This window comes from Mus caroli, unplaced genomic scaffold, assembly GCF_978045245.1.
Source record: "Mus caroli unplaced genomic scaffold, Mus_caroli_1 scaffold_11, whole genome shotgun sequence".
NCBI lineage: Eukaryota > Metazoa > Chordata > Mammalia > Rodentia > Muridae > Mus > Mus caroli.
The window spans coordinates 106,803,783-106,824,220 of NW_028227266.1; the positions used below are offsets into that span (position 1 = coordinate 106,803,783).

Genomic DNA, 20,438 nt, shown 5'->3' on the forward strand with positions numbered 1-20,438 from the left:
GGAACCAGCAGTTTAGGAAAAAAAAGCCTTTATTGTCCTAGCTGGAGGGGCAGGGTCAGAGGTAGCTGACATCATTGTAGATAATAGGTTGGCGACTCCGACAGTTCATGAGGGCTGCAAATCGTGAGATGTCTGCAGGCAGGTCAGGTTCTGGGCGAGGTGGACAGGACAGCCTCTTGCTTGCCATAGCTGTCCGTCGAGCCCTGGCCAGCCTACGCCGTAACTGCTCAGAGAGACCAAGCAGGAACTGAGGGGGTCGAGCCCGTGCTCGGGGTACATCTCCATCACTCCCCTCACTGGTTGCTTCAGGCAACTCCATCCAATTGTGAACTAAATCAGCAAAACAGTTATCCCCTAGCACCAGGGGCTGCCGACTGCGGCCCCTGTTCAGAAGGGCTGCCGTCCAGTCCTCTGCTTCCAATCCCTGCCAATGTTCCAGGCAAGCATCTGGGGTGGACTTGGGCCTCGGACGGTGGGCAGGAGGTATGTTGGTTACAGCCGCCCTACTGCGCATAGGAATGTCACTGACTGAGAAACGCTGGCTATGAGGTGGACGTTCTCTGGGTGCTTGGCGCTGGGGTACAGACGGCTCTTCCTCTCGCCATGTACTGCCCGACACCTCTGAGAAGCCAGAGTCCCAGTCTAGAGCATGCTCCCTAGGACATCCCAAGGACACACCCTTGTCTTCTGCTACCAAGCCTTCCTCCTCTTCCTCTTCTACACAGCAGACAGAGTCCTCTTCCAAAACATCCGAGGCCCTGAACTGGCGCTTTGGCTGTACATTTTGATCAGTTCTGGGTTTTGGTTGTAGTGGGCCAGACATTGGAGGTGAGCCTGTGTCCCGAGCACACAACTGGAGAGAAAGATAGGGCAAATGTTGGTCAGGGATCTCTTAGTCCCTGACTCCTTAAGTGTCTAACCAAGCCAGCCCTGAGAACGGAGGTTTCAGAAGGACTTGAAAAACCTCTGGGCAGCAAGGCGGAACTGTAAGCACAGGGCCCACATGGGGGCACTGGCACTCGAGGCTCATGTGGCTCCCATCGGCAGAGCTGGTGGCAGTCCGGCAGGCTGCAGCACGCAGGGCCGGGCAAGTCAGCACGCGCCACCAGGGCGGGCAGGCAGAGTAGAGGAAGGAGGTACAGGCCAGCCCGTGGTAGGGGATGTCCACAGCAGCATAGCACTTCTTTAGGCCCTGGGTGCTCCCTGTTGGTCCCCAAAAGAAACTTCTCTTCCCCAACTCTCCTCCCCCCCCCCCACCGCCCCCTCGCCGCCAGCACGGCCAGCTGGGCGCCTGTTACCTGATGCCCAGAACAGTTCCCAACCGTCAGAAACCCGAAGCGGGCCATCTGGGCCATCTGTAGCGCGCTACCCTGCCCCCATCCTGACTCTGATGGGCACCCGGAGTCCACCCGGTTGCCGTTTGTTGTTCCATCCAGGCGGCAGCCACGCACCCCACACACATCTTCACAACCACACCCACTCCAAAGACTCACCAGTTCCCAGCGAAGCTGGCTCAGGAAGCTGTCAAGCCGAGCGCTGTGCATGCTGGTGCTGTACACTCTCCAGGTCGGCCGGCTCACCCGCCGATCACCCGCGGGAGCGGCGCAGAGTGGGCCGGGTCGGCCCGCGGGTGGTGGCGTCCTCACCCTTGCCTTACTCTAAGGCTCCTTGCTCTCCGTAGCTCCTGCCGCTGCCGCCCCAACATCTGGCAGCCGCGCCCCGCCCCTCCCCGGCGCCCTAGCCAATGGAGGCGGGGCAGGATGAAGTTGTCCTGCCCTCTTCAGCCCCGCCCTCCAGCCCCCGTTCGGCTGGTGGAGCCTGACTGTAGTAGCACCGGAGACCAGAGTGCAGCTCAGGGCCCCTTTATGTCTCAAAAAGTTTAGTTAACCCAGCTGTAACGCAGTTCCGACACGATCCCCTCCCGCCCCCGCACGTTCATCCCGTGCAATTTGTCCCCTGGTGATATAGCGGTTTTTTGTACTGGGGCCGATGCCTCACCCACGTGTGGGCACTTTCTTCTTTTTTGTTTGTTTGTTTTTTGTTTTGTTTTGTTTTGTTTTTTCGAGACAGGGTTTCTCTGTGTAGTCCTGGCAGTCCTGAAATTCACTCTGTAGACCAGGCTGGCCTCGAACTCAGAAATCCGCCTGCCTCTGCCTCCCGAGTGCTGGGATTAAAGGCGTGCGCCACCACCGCCCGGCGCGCCCTATCTTCTGATTTGACAATGTTGTGGCCCACTCGCGGTCTGTCCAGGCTGTCCTTGACCATCCCTGGGAATGATAGGACCGAAATTCCTTCCGGCTGGTGAATAGTCAGCGAAGAGCCTTAAGACAGAGAGAGTAAGGGAATGGCCAAGGCAAAATCCCCTCCAGCTTCCCTCCGGCCTGATCTGAGCCGAGATAGGCTGGACCGCCCCCTAGTGGGGATCGCGCGACTATGGTCTGCATCCTCACTACACCCTCACAACGGCATGCAGGAATGGAAGAGGAAAACTGCTCTTTGGCTCGATTGTTTAAAGCCTTTCCCCTTGAGGCCACTCCATAACCAGAGGTACAGTCGAACTGGAGACAGGTTGAATCTATCTGCAGACAAAAAATAACAGGAGAATGAGGACAATGAGTTCAGTTAAGGGATAGAGAACTCTTAAAAAGATATGGCTGATATCAGATCAATCCATTTGAGTCCAGTGAGGAAGGGCATTTTAGGTGAAAGGGTCTGCCAATGTAAAGTATATTGAGGGACAGGGCTAGGCAGACCAAACGAAAGGAAAACACAGATGTGTGTGACGGAAGGGGCAGGGGTCTGTGGATGGAGAGAAGTCATTAAAACCATAAGACGACTTAGGGGAGTCTCTGGGCTTTATTTTTGGTGCCATGGAGAGCATGGAGCTTTTTTAAAGGAAGGACTAGGGCTGTTTTCCGCAAAATACAGTTGTTTTAGGAGAATAACTCTGCAATCAAAGGAGGTTCTAGCCTTTATCCCAGGCAAGGGTGTGTGTCTGAAAGCCTGGTTCTGAACCCAGAGGGTAATCAGAAGCATCGTTCTAGACTCCAGAATCTAGAGCTAAGCTCTAGCCTGCCTGATGCAGGTAGGTAAAGCATGGCCTCCAAGTTTCCAGTGTGAACAGCTGATGGATGGCACTGCCATTAAAATCACCCAGGAGAAAGAAACCTCTGTTTCCCCTTCCCATAGACAGCGCTGCCGGTCATGATGGTGACAAAGACTGAAGAGTACATCAAAGCTGGCCTCACACCTGTGTGGTCTGGTCGAAAGCATGTGGGCTAGATCCAAATAGGCCTGAATTCTCTGTAAAACTGGGATAATCTGTGAATTACAGAGAAGCATGGGAGCTAGCTCTGCACAGCTGTAGAAACTGCTGTCTAAATACTTGTGGGAGTCTTTATCCCTTGGGTTGTGGTTCCTTGGTTTTAGTTAGGTGTTTGTTCGGTTTTGTTTTTAAGGGCTATGAAACCAGCGAAGAGACCCTCATCTATGATCTGGTCTGCAGTTAGAAAAACATCATAGGAAGGAAGGGGCGCAGGCAGAAGGACAGCTCTGAAAGCAGAATCTTTTGGCTAGATGCTGTAGGACTTACACACATGTAACTAGAAAGATGCTGTACGATTTACACACATGTGAGTAGATAAAATTCTTAATTTTTGCTTGTTTATCCTGTTTTTTTTTTCTTTTTTTTCAAGACAGTGTTTCTCTGTGTAGCAGCCCTAGCTGTCCAGAGCTCACGTTGTAGACAAGGCTGGTCTCGAACTCACAGAGAGCCACCTGCTTGTGCTTCCCCGAGTGCTGGCAGTAAAGGTGAGCACCACCACCATCCAGCTAGATTTTTTTCAATCCAGTAAAAACTGGAGAGAGAGGCTGGAGAAATGACTCAGCAGTTAAGAGCACTGGCTGTCCTTGTAGGGGAACCTGGTTTGATTCCCAGAACTACTTTCTGTAACTTTAGTTCCAGAGGATCCTCAGCCCTCTTCCGGTCTCTGTAGGCACTGCACACATGTGATGCACATGTGTATATCAGGTTAGACACTCAGGTAGTTAAAACAAAACAAAATAAAATCTGGCTCTTGTCCTCTTGCTCTTGTTCCCCATTCCCCTCCTCCCTCCCCTCTCCATGTGCTCATAGCCAGCCTCTCCCCCCTCCCCTTTCCCCCCTCCCCTCTCTCCCCTCCCTTTCCTCCTCCCTCTCTTGTGCTCATGGCTGGCTTCTCCTCTCTCTCTCTCTCTCTCTCTCTCCCCCTCTCCTTCTCTCTCTCTCCCTCCCTCCTCCTCTTCCTCTCCCTCCTCCTCTCTCCTTCCTCCTCCTCCTCTCCCCATTCCCTGAATAAACTCTATTCTATACTATATCATATATATAGCATAGTATATATGATCCCTCAGGGGGAAGGGATGCCTCAGCATGGGCCCACAGTCCGCACCCCTTCCCCCACATCATACTGCTTCTCTTTCTGTAATGTGGCTTTTTGGAGAACAAAGAGCTGGCAGCTTGGGGTAGGGGTGAGGGGAAAGGGGATGAAGGGACAGGACAGGAGAGCCACATGAAGGGACACAGTGGCAGGGATTTGGGGTTAAGTTCAGGTGGTAGCTGAGGTTCTGCTCCGGCAAAGGCCAGCAGCCTTGTGGTATACAAACGTCTCTGAGTCTTTATTACTAAACCTCAAGCAGGAGTCCCAGAAAAGCCCCCACACTACTCAGCAGTCACTTCCAGGATTCCAGAACTCAAAAATTAAATGTTTACTGTTTAAGTCACTCAGTCCATACTAGTTTCTTATAGTAGTCTGGAAAAAAACACTATGTTAAAAACACCTTGAGAGCCCAGCAGTGGTAGTGCACGCCTTTAATCCCAGCACTCGGGAGGCAGAGGCAGGCGGATTTCTGAGTTCAAGGACAGCCTGGTCTACAGAGTGAGTTCCAGGACAGCCAGGGCTATACAGAGAAACCCTGTCTCAAAAACAAACAAACAAACAAACAAACAAACAATCTGAGCTGGGCATGATGGCACATACCTTCTTTAATCCCAGCACCCAGGAGACAGAGGCAGGCAGATCTCTGTGAGTTCAAGACCAGCCTGGTCTACATAATGAGTTTCAGGACAGCCAGGGCTATGTAGAAAGAGACTTGTCTTGAAAAAAAAAAATCTTCAAAAGAAAAAAAAAGAAGAAATTCTAATTGTGGATATGTGAGTCTTGAGGAGAAGCAGGGTCCGCTGCTAAGTGTGTGAGTGCAGAGCTCAGGAGAGAGAAACACTGAGGTGGAGCGGAGTGGATGTGGACGGTAAAGCCAGTGGGTGGCATCTTAGGCCATGGCCTTGGAGGAGACGGAGGTGGTGAATGTAGACAGAAGAGGGGAGAAGCAAGTAGTTTCCAGGCCCGGAAACATTTCACTGGTTGGAGGTAGGAAAGATGAGGCAGAAGTGACAAGGATAGAAAGACATAGAAGAACTCTGAACCAGCATGGGTGTGTCGGAGGCGATGGGAGCAAGCATCGGGCATTTAGGAGGAGTGAGAGCAAAGGATATGTGTCTGGAGTTGGGGAAAACAGTTTAGTCGCGAAGCCCTTACACTACAAGAATTAAGACCTGAGGATACTCAGAACCCATGTTCAAAAAAAGCCAATCGTGGCGGCAATGGTTTGTTGTAATTCCCCGGTGCTGAGAAGGAGAGATAATGGCAGACAACCTGCTGAGCTGGTGATCTCCAAGCCTTGTCTACAGAGTGAGTTCCAGGTCAGCCAGGGCTACACAGAGAAACCCTGTCTCAAAAAACAAAACAAAACAAAAACAAAACAAACAAACAAAAAAAGAGATATTCTGTACCAAATAACAGAACCAACCAAGCTGAACAGCTCCTGAGGAATGCGCCTGAGGTTGGCCTCTGGCCTCCACATGAGTACCAATCCAAACACACACCTCCACTTACACACAAAAGAACAACCTTCTGGCTTCAGAGTGTGCAATGGCTTGTGCCTGCAGTCTCAGCTACCTGGGAGGCTGAAGCAGGAGTAGCCTGGGCAACATAAGGAAACCCTGTCTCTTTTGACAGGGTAAGACCCGGTGAGGTGGCTTATTGGATCATGAAAAACCTAAGACCCGAGTTCAAGTCCTATAGCCTACAGTAAAAGAGAGCTGACTTCTGAAAGTTGTCCTCTGACCCCCACACACACGCTATAGCATACGCCCAAGTTCACACACACACACACACACTAAAATTTTTAAAAAGATAACTAAGGCTGGTGAGATTGCTCAGTACCAACATCTGCTGCTGCTCTTGCAGAGGAACCTGGTTATAAAAGTAGCCAGGCAGTGGTGGCTGCCTATGCCTTTAATCCTAGCACTTGGGAAGCAGAGGTAGGCGTGTCGTCTCTGTGAGTTCCAGGATAGCCTGCTCTACAGAGTGAGTGCCAGAATAGCCAGGGCTATACCAAGAAAACTGTGTTTCAAAAAACAAAAAACAACAACAAAAAAAAAGATAAATAAATAAATAAATAAATAAGAAAGAAAGAAAGAGAAAGAAAGACAGAAAGTAAAAAAGTAATTAAATCTTCAAAAAAAAAAAAATAAATTAGGGGTTAGGGAGATGGCTCAGCAGTTAAGAGAACTGACTGCTCTTGCAGAGGACCTGTGTTCAATCCCTAGTACCCACATGATGGCTCACAACCATCTATAACTTCAGTTCTTCTTCTAACTTCTATGGGCATATGGTCACAGATATATATGCAAGCAAAATGTTTGTAATGTAAAATAAAATAAAATAAATAAATCTTAAATTAAACTGACAAAAGGAAACCACTGGTCATTGAAATCCCCACCAAGGGCAGTTTTGTGGAGAGAGGGGGGAGCCTGGCGCATGTGATAGGAAAACTAGTTCTAGGTGAAGGGCTAGATAGAGCAAGCAAAGAAAAATTGAAAAAAAAAAAAAGGCAAATACACAATGGTACAGGCCTGTGATTCCAGCAGAGAGGCAGGACAGCGGAAGGACAAGGAATTTGAGGCCACTCTGGACTACATAAAGAAACCTTGTCTCAAAAAGGCGTTTTAAATGGAAATATAATAAACTGACAAATCTTAAAGACACTGGCTCAGTAAATCTTAGTCTGCAGATTAATCTTAGGCTGGTGTAGTTGTGTTCCAGAGCAACACATAGCACATCTTCATTTCCTCTCAGAAGAGTCCTTGGTACCCTGCAGTTGATATTCACACAAGGAACCCTTAGTTTTATTCCTTCTATCAAGGATTCTTTTGTTTGTTGAATGTAGACACAACTTTTGATTTTTTAATTTAACTTTATTTTATTTTTTGTTTGTTTCTTGAGGCAGGATTCTCTGTGTAGCCCTGGCTGTCCTGGAACTCACTTTGTAGACCAGGCTGGCCTCGAACTCAGATATTCACCTGCCTCTGCCTCCCAAGTGCTGGGATTAAAGGCGTGCGCCACCACCGCCCGGCTAACTTTTGATTTTCTTGGTGGCCGAGCTTAGATTTTTATAGGCAGATACGGTTCTAATGGTAAGAGGAGGCAGCTGGAACGCAGACTCTGCGGGGAAGCAGGTCTTGGGGCTAATTTTCCTGGGCACTGGGTTTGCTCTGTCTGCAAGCACAATGTGGCCAGTTTTACCATCCGCAGCTTGTATCCCCTTAGGGTCGCAGTAATGAATGGAAGAATTCACTGGAAACAGCGGAGGATGGGATTTTCCAGCAGCTCCAGGAGCCTGTCCCGAGGATCTAACTGCTCTGTCACGGGGTGGGTGGAGCCAGAGCTGGAGTCTAGGAAGCCACCTGATGGCTATGTTTAAGCAACTAGCCAGGCAACAGAGTTAGCCTGAGAAACAGCTTCCTCCACCATTTCTTCAGGCTACCATGGCACTGCTCAGGCTCCTGGAGTTTCTTTTTGCTTTACTTATCCCTGGTAAGGAGCAGTCAGATGTGTGTGTGGGGGGGGGGGGGGGGGGACCCCAGTCTGGCAGTGAAATTCTGACCTGTAGATAAGCTGTGGAGGGCAGAGGCTAAGGAACCCCTGACCCTTGCTCCTTCTCTTGGCTGTTTCTTCAATCACGTTCTTCATCTCTCTTCACCTGTCCAATGTCACCTGTAGGAAACAAGGAAGGACTTTGGCTGCTTGGCCTCTAGATGTGGTCAGGCCCTAAAGAAAAAGGCTATTGCTGTGTTTCTAAATGTGGCTTCCTCCTAGTCCTCTACAGCCTGCCCTGGACTATGTATATTTCTGAGAACAATGGCCCTGGGACGGTCCTTACACCTTTCTCCTTCAACTGTTCCTCCTACATGCCCACCCTGGAGTTACTCAGTGTGAGACCACCCACCAGCTTCTTCAATAAACCCAGCATGCATGCGGATAAGGGAGTCTACCTAGTGATGGTAAGGCCATGGATACAACTAGGGATTGTGGGACCAAAGCCAGAAGTGGTCAGAGAGACAGAAAGCCTAGGCCCTACATGTCTTTTGTCGATCCACCACAGGTGTCCTTGAGTAGCTCCGCTCGGCTGGATGCCCTTGCAGTGAACCAGTATGAGCTGCAGCTGCAGTACAGATGTGGTAACTTTGTGGTAGACGGATCAATCTTCGTTCATGTGCAGCGGGACCCTGGGCGTATCCGCTGTGCTGGTGCTTTTGCCAGCCCAGGTGAGGCTAGGAGCAGCGGGTTGGGAGAAGAAAGGTGAATATGCCCTCAACCGCGCTTCCCTAACCTCCTCTCTGGACAGCTGGGGAATTCATTTATGTACCAGAGACCATCACACCCGGGGCCCTGGTGTACACTCTGTTGCTGCCAGGAGTCCAGAGAGCCCAGGTAAGCTCTGGACACGGGGCAGTGAGTGACAGGATGTAGGAGGAGAGCTCTGCTCCTGTCCCAGGCACAAACTCTTAAGACCCTGAAGTAGTCAGTTGAGCCTCTCTATTATACATGTTCCTGGATAGAGCCACTAAGGGCTGCCTCTCAGCAACAATAGCAGTTTACCGTAGGGACTAAAATCTTATGAGTTCTATGTATTCTAAGTTCTCCATGACCACTTTTTTTTTTTTTTTAAATCACTTTGGTAATGCTAGAAAGACCAGTGTTCCTCCTTCCCACCCCACCCACCCCCTTTTTTATTGGGAGTGTATGCACACAGGTATATGCCATGCATTTTATTGGAGTGTATGCACACAGGTATATGCCATGCATATAGAGTTCTGAGGACAATCTAAGTGTTGTTTCTCTCCTTCCACCATGTGGGTTCCTAGGGTCAAACTCAGACTGTTCCTGCTTGGCAGCAAAGGCCTGAGCCAACTCACAGGTTTTTCTTACTGTCGTTTCCTTGTTTGCCTCCGAGACAGCCAGGGTTACGTTAAGAGATTCTGCTTAAAAAACAAACAAACAACAAACAAACAAACAAAACACCCTGAAGGGTATTTGGTTTTGTTTGTTTTAGCAGAGTTGAGGATCAGCGCCAGGGATCACAGTGGAAGGCAGAAGGCCTAGCCTAGGTACAGAACAGTCAAACAAAAGCAGCAGTCTCCTGGGTTATTATTGAAGGATGTTGACAGGCAGACTTGGGATGCTGGGGACTGGAGGGGACCACTAACATCTCTGTCCTGTCAGATAAACATTACCAGTGCCCAAAACCCTTCCCCCGGGCCTTTCTCCATTGATGAACAGGGATTGCTGCGGGCACCATCCCAGGGCCTCAGAGGCCAGGCTCAAAAGGTAAACGTGGCTTTGGACCTGGGGATGTCTATGGATTGGGTAGAAGCACCATCTTGTGGGAAATTATTTGTTTTTGACTATCTTTACTGATAAGCTTGTCCCAGACCGCTTGCTTCCTGTGCTGACTGTCTTCTTGGCTCGGCTCTATTCTATGCTGAGATCGGCAGGTCTGTGGTTCTGGGACCTCACAGGTGCTCTAACAGATAGTGCAATGCTTATGGCAATCAAACTTGGAGGGAAAAAGCTTTGGGTAAGGTAGCCAGTGAGGATGAAGTTCCCCTTTAAAAGAGTCACTTCTGCAGTCCCCTGGGTTCCATCCACAGCACCAGAGAAACAAACACCCTTCCACCCTCTTAGTAACTGGCTCTTAGAAACTCTAATCCAGTATTCACGCTGTGAATGACTTGGAAGAATTGGTGGTCCAGAATAGTAGGGTTCAAAGGGATACTTGTCAACAGAGTGGTAAGTCACACTCCCTTGTTAGAGGTCCCAAGGAGAATTGCCTATTTGAAGGGAGGACTAGGAGTGGATATAGTGGTGGACACATGACATGATTTCCTTCCTGTCCTGTATACACTGACAGACCTTCCAGCTGCAGATTTCAGTGTCCTTCGGAAAAAACCAAAGCTGCAGAGGGATGCTGACAGTGAAGGTTTTGCCTGCACCCTCCAGCCAAGTCTCCTTCCTGTAAGGCTCCTTTACCCTGGGAATGAACGCTGGAGGATTCTGCATCTGCCCCCAGGGAAATAGTTGGGGTAGGCTGGAGGGCTGCTGGCCATCCTAACTCCTATAGGAAGGGAGCCCTTGGGAAGGGCCTGGGGAGCCTGCTGGTTGCACGCAGGAGCTAGATTTCAACCTTTGGTTCAGACAGAAGGCCCAGAGCGTTACCATCTCAGAGGATCTGGTTCCTGGGAGCGAGGTGGTTCAGGTCCAAGCTACGGGATTCAACTTATTCTATGAAATCATCTCCCCAAGGCCCAGTTTATTCTACTCTATTGGACAAGGTGAGGGAAGGAGTGGGGTGGGTATCGAAGATGTCCTTAACTGGGAAAGGGCGAGGCACAGATGTGGCTCCTTCCTGAAAGTTTGGATTCAGAGCCCTGATCCTAGAGGAAGAGGCAGGAATGGCCAGGATCGAGTGGGACTAACCTGGGGCAGAACAGAGGTTTGTTTCTTCTTACACCCTCTCTACACTCTCAGCTGACGGGGTAGTGAGGACCACCGCACCCCTGGATTTGGCTCGCGTTCAGGGCGCCGTGGTCACAAAACTGCAGGTGAGGGCCTTTGAGAGGCCCCGGCCCTGGGCCAGTGCGGTGTTCGATCTCACGGTTAGCGTGCGCGCGGTAAACCAGTGGCCCCCACGCTGCCATCCAGCGCTACTGGTGTGAGTACCCGGAAGCCATGTCCCGGCTGGTTGGAGTGAAATCCCCTAGCCCATCATTGGTCCAGACTCCTGTCTTGCCACCTGCCCTCTACTCCCAGGACTCAAATTCCAGAGACCTCACTCGTGGGCACCGTGCTAGACACACTCACGTGTGTTGACCCAGACTCTGCAGGCGGCCCCCTCGACTACCAGCTGCGGTTCCACAGCCCTCCTGACTCTGCCAGCCTCCGTCTTCGTGAGAGAATCCTAGAGGTGCCCAACACACACTCCTAGACTCCATGCAGACAAGGTGGGAGGGCCAAGGTTTGTTGGCATTGAGAGCATGGAGGTGGGGTGAGAGTAAGGTTGTGGAGACAGCCTGCAGTCTGGAAAACTGGGTCAAGGTAGGCTATCTGTGGACACCCTGGTTTGAGGCACCCTGACATGCCTGATCCTGACTTCATCTTACTCTCTGGTCCCCTTGGCCAGGTGAATGCTACGTTGGACTGTGACACACCTGGGGCTTGCTTCCATCATTCAGCTTCCATCTTGGTGGTCGATGGTGGTCAACCCCAAATGACCAGTGAGTGACGATACTTAGGCCTGAACGTTCAGAACAAGGCTATTTTGTCCACCTCCACTATATCCCCAAGACACAGCTTTTTTCCCTCAGGATTGTCTCAGTTTAAGAACCCTCGGATGTCTCTCTTGAGACTGGCACCATGCCACAGAAAACCTTCCCTCCAATATATGGCCATGTTTACTTACTAAGACCCCCTAGGGCAGGTCTGGGTACCTCAGGCCATCTCCTTAACTACCAAGTGGTCCCCAGCTGAGATTCCAGTGCTGGTGATGGTGACACCCGTCAACGAGTTCTCCCCAGCCTGTGTCCCACGCACATTCCGGGTTCGGGAGGACGCAGGGCCCCACACTCTGCTGGGCTCCATAGTGGGCACGGATATGGACTACCCTCATAACAGCCTCGAGTACTACATCTCTGGTGGACCCTCCACCTTTGCTGTGGATCGTCTGAGTGGTACTTAAACCCCAGGGCTGGGAGGGAGGGATAGGGCCAGAGTTGCCTCTGCAGGCTAAAGCTTTGATCATCCCTTATAGGAGAACTTCACCTCCTGGGGCCTTTGGACTATGAGCAGCAGAGGTTGTACAAGATCACCATTCTGCTGATTGATCACAGTCAAGACTGGGACCTCAACAGTCACCGATCAGGTTCATGTGCCATAACCATTGAGGTTGAGGTAAATGACCTCCAAGGCCTAGGAAAGACCATTTTCCCTCTGGCCATTTGCTTTTTCCCCCCCGCAGAAGCCTTAGTTTCTCCTAGGGGCTGGTTGGGGGGAGGGGCTTACTGTGGAAAACATTAAAGCCTGTTACTTGCCACTTGGGCTCAATGTTTACAAAGAAAGCTGATGGGCTAGCCTGGGAGTTTGAGGAATGGGCTGTCGTCTCTCCTAATGTGGTGGCCTTTCTCCAGGATGTGAACGACCACGCCCCCGAGTGTGAGCCTCCATTTCAGGAACTCACTATCTACACTCCCATGGGTCATAGCATGGAGGTGACTAAGGTGTCATGTTGGATCCCACAAGAGCCACAGCGCTTGACCCTCTCCTACAGCATCGTGGGAGGTGTGAATATGTGGGGGTCACTAAGCTGTTGGCGAGAGTCAGGATAAGTTAATAATACCTTCTTCTCCTACTACTCTGCTTTCAGGGAATAGCCAGAGCCGGTTTAGACTGCAAGGAGCCATCCTGGTGTACAATGACACTGTGTTGGGGCCTCCATGGCCAGAGCAGCCCTGCACCTATGAGCTATTGATCCATGTTGCAGATGTGGGCCCTTCCATCCCCTACCTCAGCACCACGACCACCATCATTGTGCATCTAGTTCCTTGGAAGGCCAGCACGGTGGCCACCAGCACCCACCAAAGCACAGTGAGGGGGTTCTCAACCCCTTGGGGGTTCTCAGGTTGGGAGAGAGGATCTTGAAGGATGAAGACGCCTGGTTTTTTAAGGTGGAGTTGTGAGAGAAGACATTCTGAGAAGACTGCTAGATGCAAAAACAAATCAGGGGTGTGAGGTACCCTACTCCATAGGGAATTTGAAAGCTGGGTTGCCAATGGCAGTGGTGAGTCTGTGACCCTCCTTTCAGGTGTCCTCAACAATGACACCCCTGATTGTGACAGAAGTAGAGGCTTTCTGGAAGCCAGAGCCCTGGTTTGTGGTAGTGCTGACAGCAACTGGTGCAGTTCTCCTCCTGGCTCTGGGTTGGCTCCTCAGCAGGACCCTCCGGGGGTAGGTTCCTATCTCTGCTTCCTTCTTCGCTAGCCTACATACAGACACTGGCTGGATTAGGGGGTTTTACTCAATATTGGATGACACTGCCAACTTAGGTGGGTAAACAGACCGAGGAAGGCGGCTACTGTCTCTCCAGAAGTATTCAGATTGGGGTCACCGGGAGTGGTCTCCATCATCGGTGGGGTCCAGTCTTGGAATTGGATGGCCATGGCTGGCTGGCTCGGAGTTTGACATTTACCACTGTTCCCAACACCTGTCTTCTACCTTATTTCTTTCTTTCTTTCTTTTTTTTTTTAAAGATTTATTTATTATATGTAAGTACACTGTAGCACTGTAGCTGTCTTCAGACACACCAGAAGAGGAAGTCAGATCTCGTTACGGATGGTTGTGAGCCACCGTGTGGTTGCTGGGATTTGAACTCAGGACCTTTGGAAGAGCAGTTGGGTGCTCTTACCTGCTGAGCCATCTCACCAGCCCCTTCTACCTTATTTCTACTCTGCTTCTGAAGAGTAGACAAAGTTTCCGAGCCCAGGGTAGGACAGATAACAGTGTGGACATCTCATGCGGGTACTAGGCATTTCTACTATAAAGGGACAGATGATATTACTCCTTGGTGTTAAAAGGCCTACTACTTTCTTGGCCTTCCTTCTTCTTTCTGGCCTTTTAGGTTGGCCACGTCCCTACAGGCACCAAGCAAACCAGCCAGAGCTCAGTTGCTAAACAGGTTAGTCTCTGTAGAGGTAAACAGGTTTACCTCTATGCCTGGGAATCCATCTCCTAAACTCAGGCTGGGGTCCAGCTCATCTTGTACTTCTACTCCAATCCTCTATAGCATCCAGGGAAATGAAGGATCTATTGAGATGCAAATGGAGGCACCAAGAATAGAGATGTCCCAGGTACCCAGAACTGCCATGAGCCTGGTATGCCAAGTCACAGCTCAGGTTGAGGGCAGTGAGGCTGCTCTAGGGTACTTCCTATCCCTGCCATGCCTGCCTTCCTGCTTGGGAGTGGCTACCCCTGTGAGTGCCCACACCACCACCAAGATAGATCAGGCAGGTGGGCATGGGCCTTCACATCTGCTCCTCATGGGCAAGGTTCCACTCACTCTGCCCCTTTCTTCTTTTCAGCAACATTTTGATGGCAGAGCCCAAGATGTCCGTAAGTCTCTACTTTTCATAACCTGTTCTCTGCCTGGGCCCTCAACCTTTCCCAGAATGTCCCCCTCCCTTTACCCATCTCCTTCTTTACTGCTGCCACCACCAAGCATCCAGCACTGCTGTTTGCACTGAGTTCTTCTCTCACCCCCCATGAACTCTCGGTCACCCTTCACCCTTTAGGCAACTTTTGCTAAGCACCAGTTGGGCCAGGTGACAACCAGACCTAGTCTTGTCTCAGCTCATCGGGGAAGGGAGATGGTGATAAGGGGAGAGCTCCCCACGCAGTCCAGCTTCACCAGTGAACTATAGCTGACTAACCTGACATTGGCTGCTCTAGAGGACCTAGTGTCTCCTAGCTTTCTGTTCATTTGAGTCAAATCTCTCGGGATTCTTTGCTGTGAAGGGAAAGGGGAGATAAGTTTGGGTCACTGTGCAAGGGGTGACGACACTGCTGAAGCCAGCCATCTTTTCTTCCCTCCTCTCTCCTGCCCATCTGGGCTCAGGTATGGGGAGAGATTACCTGTTCAACACACTCACGGGAGCCCGGCGTTGGCTGTGAGGCGGAGTAGCTGCTTTACTCTGTGGGGAGTTCCCTTTTCCCATGATCATAGCCTGGATTTCCAAACCAATTTAGTAATAAAGACGGCAAACAGAACACTGCCCACCTTGTAATCTTTGTGTGGGAGAAGCTCTGAGATCTGTGTTTCCTGGTTGTCACTTGGAGCAAGAGCCACCTCCTGTGGAACAGTAAGATGGATGACTTTACTCTGAAAAAGCGTTTCGTGTTTTGACAGTGGCTGATACTTTGTAGAAGAGGCTCTTATCTTTGCAGTGATGGAAGGGTCTCCAGTTGACCTGTCTATTTGGAGAAATTTACTTTTCTTCTTTGAGACGGGGGTCTCACTGTGTTGCCCTGATTGGCTTGGAACTCTTTGTGGACCAGGCTGGCCTGGACTCACAGAGATCCCCCTACCTCTGCCTCCTCGGCGCTGGAATTAAAGGCGTGTGCTACCCATACCCAGTAAGACTTGCTTTAAAACTTTTAAAAAATATGATTATTGAGACAAGGTTTCTCTACATAACCTTGAACTATCCTGGAACTCACTGTGAAGACCAGGCCTTGATGAATTCACAGAGGTCTACCTGCCTCTGCCTTCCAAGTGCTGGGATTAAAGGTGTTCATCACCATTCCAGGCAACATTTTATTGTAAATACATGGTTTACTTTTGTAGTTTGGGCTGTTTTGGAGCTTGCATGCTTGCCTTGGCCTCCTGAGTGCTGGGATTATAGTCACATGGTTGGCTTGAAACTGGTACATTTGTGTACACACAAACTCAGATATCATGTCCCCTCCCTACGTTGAGATAGTGTAGGCTACACAGAGTAGCCTAGGCTGGATGATTAGTGAGGCTCAGGATCCACCTGTCCTCCCCTCTCCAGCACTGGGAAGACAGGTAAGGCTCATCGTGCCTAGCTTTTACTTTTCTTAAAATATACTGCAGATTTTGGGGCTCTCTGGGCTGCTCAACATTGTTGGGTTTTGAGGGTCCTGTGTGGAGAGGTTTTGTTGGGAAGGAGCTGGAATTCCTGATGGGAGAGACGAGAGAATCTGTGCTTAGCCATTCCTGGTTCCTGGATTACTGAAAGCCTCTTTCTGATGCTGAACCCGTGGCTTTGTATCTGTTTCCCCTGAGTCTCTCTATTGCTTAGCTCTTCCTGTGCGAATCTAAGTTGTTGCACTTAGCCAGGGGTTTTGTGACAGCCGGGAGAACAGATTTTACTGTGTGCAGTGCTGACACCATGCTCAACCTGGCGTCATGTTTATCTCCAAGAGATCCTATTGTCTGAATAGAGGGTATGACTAACCATATTAGCTTCAAGTTCTCTCTCTCTGCCTCTCTCTGTCTTTCTCTCTCTCTTCTCTCTCTCTCTCTCTCTCTCTGTTTTGCAAGGCAGGATTTCTCTGTGTAGCCCTGACTGTCCTAGAACCTGCTCTGTAAACCAGGCTGGCCTCAAACTCAGAGATCTACCTGCCTCTGCCTCCCAAGTGCTGTGGCTAAAGGTGTGAGCCACCATGGCCCAGCTATTGTCACATTATCTCTGTCTTTCCCCTTCTGTCAGCTCTGTGGGCCTGAACCCTATCAGAAAATTGGATAATCTCCATTTTGGAACAGTTATGGCACCCTAAGCCCAGGAAGAATATGAATGCCCTCTGTGGGGGGAAAAATGACCTGGGCTTTATTATTTTAGAGTCAGGGTCTCATGATGTAGCCCTGGCTGGCCTAGAACACACTATGTAGACCAGGCTATCCTCAAAGTCAAGAGATTGGCTTGCTTCTGCCCCTCAAGGGATTGAAGGTGTATACAGCCATGCTCTGCCTAAGAAAAACTCTAAAAATTATTTTTTATATGTATGTGTGTCTGTATGAATATATGCCACATGTGTGCTGGTGCCCATGAAGATGGTGTTGGATCCCCATAAAGCTTTGAGCTGGCTGATGTGGGTGCTAGGAACAGAACCCAGGTTCTCTGGGAGAACAGCAAGTACTCTTAACCACTGAACCATCTCTCTTAATGTGGTGCCTATCAAAAGAAGAGTGTTAGACTCTTCAGGTTCAGCAGCCTGAGAGGCTATAAGTGGTTTTTCCTTGGCTTACTCTAAGAGCTTATTAAGTCTGTTTCTTGTTCATCTTCATTTTATAGACAGAGCAACTAAAGAGAAGCTAAAGCTCAAAGTTCTCAGAGTTAGGGCGTTTTGGTGTGGGACCAGGTGCTGTGATGTATCCTAACCTTGAAGCCAAAAGCCCCGGGTTAGGGGTCTACTTATGGAGAACAAGGGATGGCCATTTTTGGACTCATAGTTTGCCTTGGAGATAGATCATGATAGCCAAGGGCAAAAAGACACTGTGTCACAGGAACTTAACGGTGCTGGTGCTCTGAGGCAAAGAAGAGCGGTCACTAGGTGCTGAGACTGGTGCTGGTTGCAGATTGAACTCTTATGCAAAATAAGCCGGGGAAAGGGGAAGCCAAATCCGAAGAGGTGGCACAGACGGCTGTGCCTCGGGACTGGTGAGAGACAACGCTGGGAGACGCTTAGAAAACACTAACTCCTGAGCTAGAAGAGTAGAAAGACCCATCGCCACCACTTCCTAAGACTGTGTGACCTTGTCTCAGGCTCTTTTCTGCGCCTCAGTTTCCTCACCAGTTAACTAGGGACGATCCCAAGCACAGAGGCAGGGGACAAAGCAAATACCGTACCGATGACATTCCCTAAGTGTGTGTGAGAAGATGATAAACGCTGCCAGCTCAAAACCGAAACGATTGCGCAGGTGAGAAAACCAAGGGCGCTCCAGCATCCCCCATCGCTGCTAAAAGCTCCGCTGATAGCAAACCTGAGAATGGCGCGCATGCGTCAATTCCTGCCGTCACAGTCACGTGCCCCAGGCATTCTGCACGAGAGGCACGCCCTGACTGACGGAACAGTTGACGAATCAACGCGAAGAACTCCTTCAGGCGTCCCAAGGAGAGGCTGTTGATTGGAGATAACCTCAGTCAGGGGCGGGTTCTTTGCTGTCCTTGGTTACTATGACGCCCGGCCCCCGCCCCCTCGGCTGGCCGCCATCTTGTTGTTGATCCGTACCCAGTGGGCAGCGCCAGGAGCTGGACCGAGCGGCCGGTGCGGGGCCGCTGCTGCGGGGCTCAGCCACCTGCGCCGCCTGCCAGGGGGCGGGCCGAGACCTGGAGGCCCAGGGGGGCCCAGCTCCCGTGGGGAGCCTTGGGCGCCCGCTGCCCGAGTCGGGCCGGTGAGTGACAGGAGTCGGGCCAAAAGACCCGCCCGACACCCACGGCGAGGGTGGCGGCGGGCGCGGGGTTGTTGCTGGCGCGCGTAGGTAGGGTCGGGACTTGGGGCGAGCATCACTGGAACACCATTCCAGCATCCTGGTTGGCCTTCCGCCGAGCCTCCCAGATGAGGTTGACACGGAGGCTGGGTGGGCAGCCCGGGTGGAGGTCGGAGAGCCCTGAGCCCTGGGACCGGCCGGCGGGGTAGCGGGAAACCTGCCTTTCAGACCGAATCCCTGGGTGCCTGAGACCCGGAGTGCTGAGACGTGGTTGCTGCCAGCTCGTTCTCCCGGCCGTAACGTTCCTCCAAATCAGCGATAAACGTTACGTCGCTCTTAAGATTTCACACTCCTGCGAGTAAATTTTCAGGCCGCTTGAGACTGAGATGAGACGAAACAGGCCTAAAATGCCTTCTGAGCCAAGCAGGGTGGTATCGGGGCCCTGTGCTTTTTGGTAGGGCGATGATCCTCTGCCTGGCACCACCGAGATCCCTCGGAAGCCTTCCGTGCTCTTCAGGGCTCACTGTTTACTGCTTCTTGAAGAACCTAGCTAAATGTCCACAGTGGCTGAGTTTTATTTGGGGTATAAGTTGTTGGGTGCTCGACCACCAACCACTTCTTTTGGAGTATGTGGTTTAGGAGGATAAGGATGATGATGATTTGATTAATTTTGTCTCTTAAAGAGACAGTCCGTTAGGAGACGTAGGAGTGTTGGGACTATTAAAAACAAAAACTGAAATAGGGTATTGGAGCTCATGCGCTAGGCTGAAGGATAAGGATTGCCATGGGTTGCGGGCGGGCCAGCCAGAGCTACCTAGCAAGACCCTGTCTGGAGACAAAAGCAGAGCTGAAAGCTGTTGATGCTTGATGAAAACAGCGAGCCAGGCTTACGATGGAGGCGGGGCTGGCAATCCCCAAAAGAGTATGCAGCTCTAGAAAGGGTCCTGGCTGCTGTAAATCACATTTTTACCCAGGGTCCCTTAGGTTCGCCACACAGGTGTCTTGTATGTTGTCGTCATATGAAACCCACAAAAGACGATTAAGGAGGCCAAGCAGGAGGTGTGCTCGTAATGTCTGTTAGGATCAGGTCACCTCTGAACGTTTAATTTTAGGAGAGACCAGCACCCTGGTCTGGAGATGATACCTTTGGGAGACGGGGGCTGGATGCAGCCGGCCGAGGCAGCAAGTTATGAGGAGAGGGGACTTGAGTAATATTTATGTATTTCATTGCTCTTTCATCTTTTGAATGATTAATAAAATTTTAGCCTTGGTGAAATAAGTTTCTTGGATAGTTATTAAGGGAGAGAGATGCTAAAGTCTGAGTTGTCCCACGACCAGCTCCTATTGCTTTTGGGGGGGGGCTGGGGGGGTTAAATTATCCACAGGGTTACTTACATTTTTGCTCTTTCTGCTAAAATAGCAAACTCTAATCCTCTTACTTCATTTTGGGTATTGGATCTCTTAGTGATATAGAAGGAGACTATTAATCAAGTTGGCAGCATTGACTAATGTGTACAGTCTTAGGGAGTTCAAGTGCCCATTAAAGTTTCTCCTTGGTCTAAGCCTATCTTAGGACTGCTGTCCCAAGAAAATAATAATACAGGAGAACTTTTCACTCTTATAATGCTTTTATTAGCTCATGAATATGAATACAGCATCATGCTAGGTTCAACGGTTATCCAAAGACAATAGCATCATTTCTGTGATGGGTATTTTAAGTACTGCATCTTGAAGACCAGGTCCTCTGTCTCTGTCTTTGCATAATTCATTTGTAAACTTGAGCACTTATTCAGCACTCTAGGTTATTTTGGATGGTTCTCCTTGTGTATCATAGGCTGTTCTGGAAACTCGGTAGTCACTGTCATCCTTACTTTAGGTGTACACTTAGCAGGCTGCCTGGCCCAGCTCCCCTCCCTCCCTCCCTCCTTCCCTCTGTCAACCTCCCCATTCCCTGGCCCCTTCTTTCTCTGTTTTTCAGACAGTGTCTTTGCATATCTCTGACTGACCTGGAACTCACTCTGTAGACCAGGCTAGCCTTGAAATCACAGAGATCTACCTGCCTC

The 20,438-nt window shown here is 50.4% G+C and overlaps 2 protein-coding genes and 1 long non-coding RNA gene across 13 annotated transcripts in view; 1 reads left to right on the forward strand and 2 right to left on the reverse strand.

Annotated features, from left to right (window-relative positions):
• Window positions 1-11: 11 nt before the first annotated feature.
• Window positions 12-1,778, reverse strand: Inka1 (inka box actin regulator 1). Its single transcript, XM_021172792.3, has 2 exons — window positions 1,494-1,778; window positions 12-853 (listed from the first exon to the last, which is right to left on the reverse strand). The coding sequence occupies exons 1-2, from the start codon at window positions 1,542-1,544 to the stop codon at window positions 56-58; spliced, it is 849 nt and encodes a 282-aa protein (XP_021028451.1). The 5' UTR covers window positions 1,545-1,778; the 3' UTR covers window positions 12-55.
• Window positions 1,779-2,316: 538 nt separating this feature from the next.
• Window positions 2,317-8,512, reverse strand: LOC147002146 (uncharacterized). Its single transcript, XR_015044498.1, has 3 exons — window positions 8,455-8,512; window positions 7,981-8,090; window positions 2,317-2,579 (listed from the first exon to the last, which is right to left on the reverse strand). It is a non-coding gene; the product is annotated as an uncharacterized LOC147002146 (long non-coding RNA).
• The window catches only part of Cdhr4 (cadherin related family member 4), a 35,139-nt gene continuing 22,409 nt past the window's right edge, over window positions 7,709-20,438 (forward strand). Inside the window, exons 1-19 of one of the 11 annotated variants that reach the window (XM_085828004.1) lie at window positions 7,710-7,910; window positions 8,193-8,377; window positions 8,479-8,641; window positions 8,722-8,807; window positions 9,600-9,704; window positions 10,288-10,391; window positions 10,572-10,708; window positions 10,905-11,088; window positions 11,187-11,340; window positions 11,557-11,650; window positions 11,900-12,103; window positions 12,184-12,323; window positions 12,560-12,710; window positions 12,796-13,016; window positions 13,234-13,376; window positions 14,047-14,103; window positions 14,179-14,299; window positions 14,507-14,537; window positions 15,040-15,217. In XM_085828004.1, the coding sequence (XP_085684130.1) occupies window positions 7,862-7,910; window positions 8,193-8,377; window positions 8,479-8,641; window positions 8,722-8,807; window positions 9,600-9,704; window positions 10,288-10,391; window positions 10,572-10,708; window positions 10,905-11,088; window positions 11,187-11,340; window positions 11,557-11,650; window positions 11,900-12,103; window positions 12,184-12,323; window positions 12,560-12,710; window positions 12,796-13,016; window positions 13,234-13,376; window positions 14,047-14,103; window positions 14,179-14,299; window positions 14,507-14,537; window positions 15,040-15,095 (2,385 nt within the window). In that variant the 5' untranslated portion in view covers window positions 7,710-7,861 and the 3' untranslated portion in view covers window positions 15,096-15,217. Of the gene's footprint in view, window positions 7,911-8,192; window positions 8,378-8,478; window positions 8,642-8,721; window positions 8,808-9,599; window positions 9,705-10,287; window positions 10,392-10,571; window positions 10,709-10,904; window positions 11,089-11,186; window positions 11,341-11,556; window positions 11,651-11,899; window positions 12,104-12,183; window positions 12,324-12,559; window positions 12,711-12,795; window positions 13,017-13,233; window positions 13,377-14,046; window positions 14,104-14,178; window positions 14,300-14,506; window positions 14,538-15,039; window positions 15,218-20,438 lie in introns of those variants that run through there. The other 10 variants (XM_085828005.1, XM_085828007.1, XM_085828008.1 and 7 more) reach the window with 10 other exon arrangements.

What these genes read in the sequence shown, in the direction of transcription:
- Inka1 (XM_021172792.3), bottom strand. Translation starts at nt 1,544, where the DNA reads ATGCACAGCGCTCGGCTTGACAGCTTCCTGAGCCAGCTTCGCTGGGAA. An exon ending in GCCAGCTTCGCTGGGAACTG is followed by an intron (nt 854 to 1,493) that starts GTGAGTCTTTGG and finishes CTTTCTCTCCAG; the next exon opens with TTGTGTGCTCGGGACACAGG.